The sequence below is a fragment of the Terrapene carolina genome, unplaced genomic scaffold (genome assembly GCF_002925995.2).
Source record: "Terrapene carolina triunguis isolate 2854851 unplaced genomic scaffold, T_m_triunguis-2.0 Scaffold166, whole genome shotgun sequence".
Classification (NCBI taxonomy): domain Eukaryota; kingdom Metazoa; phylum Chordata; order Testudines; family Emydidae; genus Terrapene; species Terrapene triunguis.
Window position 1 is genome coordinate 1,794,120 of NW_020664517.1, and position 3,267 is coordinate 1,797,386.

The 3,267-nt window shown below is 58.1% G+C and overlaps 1 protein-coding gene across 1 annotated transcript in view; it reads left to right on the plus strand.

Annotated features, from left to right (window-relative positions):
• The first annotated feature begins 384 nt into the window (after window positions 1-384).
• LOC113406943 (fibulin-7-like) overlaps window positions 385-3,267 on the plus strand; it is a 21,831-nt gene continuing 18,948 nt past the window's right edge. Inside the window, exons 1-2 of the mRNA XM_029912027.1 lie at window positions 385-453; window positions 2,739-2,940. Coding sequence (XP_029767887.1) covers window positions 385-453; window positions 2,739-2,940 — 271 coding nt within the window. The remainder of the gene's footprint in view (window positions 454-2,738; window positions 2,941-3,267) is intronic.

Genomic DNA, 3,267 nt, shown 5'->3' on the forward strand with positions numbered 1-3,267 from the left:
GGGGGGATGCCATTAGGGACTGGCTGGTTGGTGAATTCTGAGCCATATTTGGGGGGTTCTTGTGATTTTTCTGCCTCCAGTGGGTTATTTCTGAAGGCCCCTCTGGTGGGGAAGCCCCATGGAGGGGGCGGTGACTGCGGCGGGAGGGGGATGATGAGTGGGCGTTGGGCAGCAGGTGACAATGCAAACCACAGGGAAACCTGGGGGAAAGCCCAGGGGTTGGTGCCCGGGCAGACTGACCCTGGCCCACGAGCTGCTATCCCGTTACTGCGTGTGTTCCCTTGTTCCCATCTGTATAGCGGGTTGAGCCATTGCCAGGAAGGAGCCAGCCCTCCGCTCTCCCCGGGTGTCCCAGGAGCTTCGCCCCAGCCCAACTCCCGCGTGATGTGGCTCCTCGCGGTGCAGGCCCTGGTGGCCCTGTGTGTCCTGCACCTGCCGCTCAGCAGCACCCAGGTAAGGAGACTGACCAGAGAGTTGCTAACAAAGCCTCGCTTTTAAAGAAAGGGGAAAAAGTGATCCGGGAAACTCCAGGCCTGTTAGTTTAACCTCAATTGTATGCAAGGGCTTGGAACCAATTTCGAAAGTGCAAGTAGTTAAGAACATAGACGCGAAAGGTAGTTGGAATAAAATACAACACGGGTCTCTGAAAGGGAGATGGTGCCAGACCAACCTGCTCTGCTTTGAGAAGAGAACGGATGTTTTTAGATGAAGGAAATGCACTTGATCTAGTCTGTCTGGATTTTAGTACAGCGTTGGGTACAGTTCCACTCTGGAAATTATTAGTTAAACTCGGATTAATCTGAGAATTGAAGGGTGGGAAGGGAACTGGTTAAAGGGCAGACTACAACGGGTCATACTGAAAGGTGAATTGTCAGGCTGGAGGGAGGTTACCAGTGGAGTTCCTCAGGGATCCGTCTTGGGACCAGTCTTATTTACCATTTTTATTAACGACCTTGGCACAAAAAGCAGGAGTGCGCTAATAAAAATTGCGGCTGACACAAAGCTGGGAGGTATTGCCAATACAGAGGAGGACCAGAGTGTCATACAAGAAGATCTGGAGAACCTTGCAAACTGGAGTAATAGAAATGGGATGAAATTTAATAGTGCAAAACGCAAGGTCATGCGCTCAGGGACTCACAACAAACAAGCAGTTTTGCTTTAAGCTGGGGACGGATCAGTTGGCAGCGACAGAGGAGAAAGACCTGGCTGTATTGGTTTACACAGGACGAGGTGAGTCGCCAACATGATGCGGCCATGAAAAAGGCTAATGCAATCTTAGGACACACCCTGTCCCCTGCACTACAGTCCGCACACGCCTCCCCCCACCTGGGGAATGGGCTGCCGGAGCGGCTGTGGCTGCAGTATGCGGAAAGGGGAGCGAAGGGACCTCGCTGTGGAGCTGAGCTGGGGATCCCTGGAGCACGTGGCCTGACGCACAGTTGTAAAGTGTCTTGAATCCGATGCGGAAGAGAGAACGATCAGACGGAGCAGCCCTGTGTGGGCTTTGTGCGAGTGACGAGGAGCACCAACCAGCAGCGTCCCCAAAGGGGTTCCCAGCCGCCCCGCAGCGCGCCTGGCAGCCCTTGGAACAGACAGCCGAGCCCAGCCTTCGAATGCAGGGCGCCGTGGAGCGCGTGCGTGGGCTCTGGGAAATAGTTAACTGGCTGACGTATCTGATCTCCGGAGTCGCCCTGCAGACTCCAGCTCCGCTTTAGCTGCAGCCACGTCTCTGCACCACGGACTCTCAGGTACAGCCTGGCCTGAGGGCCTGCTCCCGTTGCCTGCCTCTCAGCCCGTCAGGGTGCCCCCAGCACTCAGTGCTGCTGCGTGAGGAGGTGTTAAGAGATGCTGAAATCAGGGCAGGAAATTCCCTGAGGCCTCTGCAGTGCCTCCGATCCTGCCCCACGTCCCTGTGGTGCCAGGGCAGAGGCTGAATCTCCGGGCTGCCTGCCTGGGCCGGGGCGTTCTGACAGCCCTGCTGAAAGCCTCAGTCACGGGCCTGGATCCTGCCCCCGCGTCGCTGTCTTTCCCTTCCACTCTTGTTCTGTTCAGCCTCTAGGAAACCTGCTCCAATAAATAGGGTTTTCCAGGGCGTGAGGTGATGGGCCCGGGCCCTGGCCCTGGCTGCCAGGGGGCGTCTCCCAGGACTCAGCAGCATTTAGCTACAGCCTTCGGGGAGCTTTCTGTGCACTTTGCTCAGGACTGGCCCTTAAGGGTACATCTACACTGCACTGTAAGCCTGGAGCTCAAACTCAGGCTTTACCCCTCTTCCGTCCACACACACATCATGCTAAACCAGGGCGCAGACCCAGGCTCCCAGGACCTCATGAGGATGAAGGATCCAAATCTGAGTCAAGCCGGGACCCAGCGTTCACACCCTCTTGCTTTGCAGTATAGATGCAGCACCACTGGACTCGTGTCCACCAAACATATCCCACAATCCCACGGGCCGACTCTCTGTGACCTGTGGACTGCCATGTTTCCCGACACAGCACCACGAGCAAAGGGCCTGAGCGGATATTTTTTGAGTGGGCGCTAGGAAGTCTGGGAGATGGGTGGCTGGACATGGGCCCACGTAAGGCAGAGCCCCAGGTTGGGATCCAGGGGTCCACAGCTCCTACAAATGAGTGTAGCCGTTCATGCCCTAGGTTAGCATCGCCAGGGCCTGCTGACTCGAGTTCTGCTACGCTGGCCTTGCAGTGCAGCCAGACCCGGGTGTCCCGTGTGTTTGCCCCCAGGACTGCCTGAGCAAGCGCCAGGTGCTGAGCGCCATTCAGCAGATGCAGAAGCTGCTGTCCGCACAGGAGGCCGCCCGGCTGCAGGGGATGCGCAGCCTCAAGAAGCAGCTCACGGTCCTGCAAAGCAACATCCACACGCAGGCCACCGGCCACAACGGTAATGCAAACTCTGGTGCACCGGTTGCTGCCCGACGCTCCCCTGGTGAAGCTGGTGCAAACGCCTCGGGCTGGGCGGTGCTAGGTGCTAGGGTTGCCAGGTGTCCAGTTTTCGACTGGAATGCCTGGGCGAGAAGGGACCTTGGCGGCTCCAGTCAGCGCTGCCGACCGGGCCGTTAAAAGTCCAGTCGGCCGTGCTGCAGGGCTAAGGCAGGCTAGTCCTGACCTGTCCTGGCACCGCACTGCGCCCCGGAAGCAGCCAGCAGGTCCGGCTCCTAGGCTGGGCGGGGGGAGCCAGAGGGCTCTGCGCACTGCCCCCGCCCCGGACACCGACTCCACACTCCCATTGTCCAGGAACCACAGCCAATGGGTG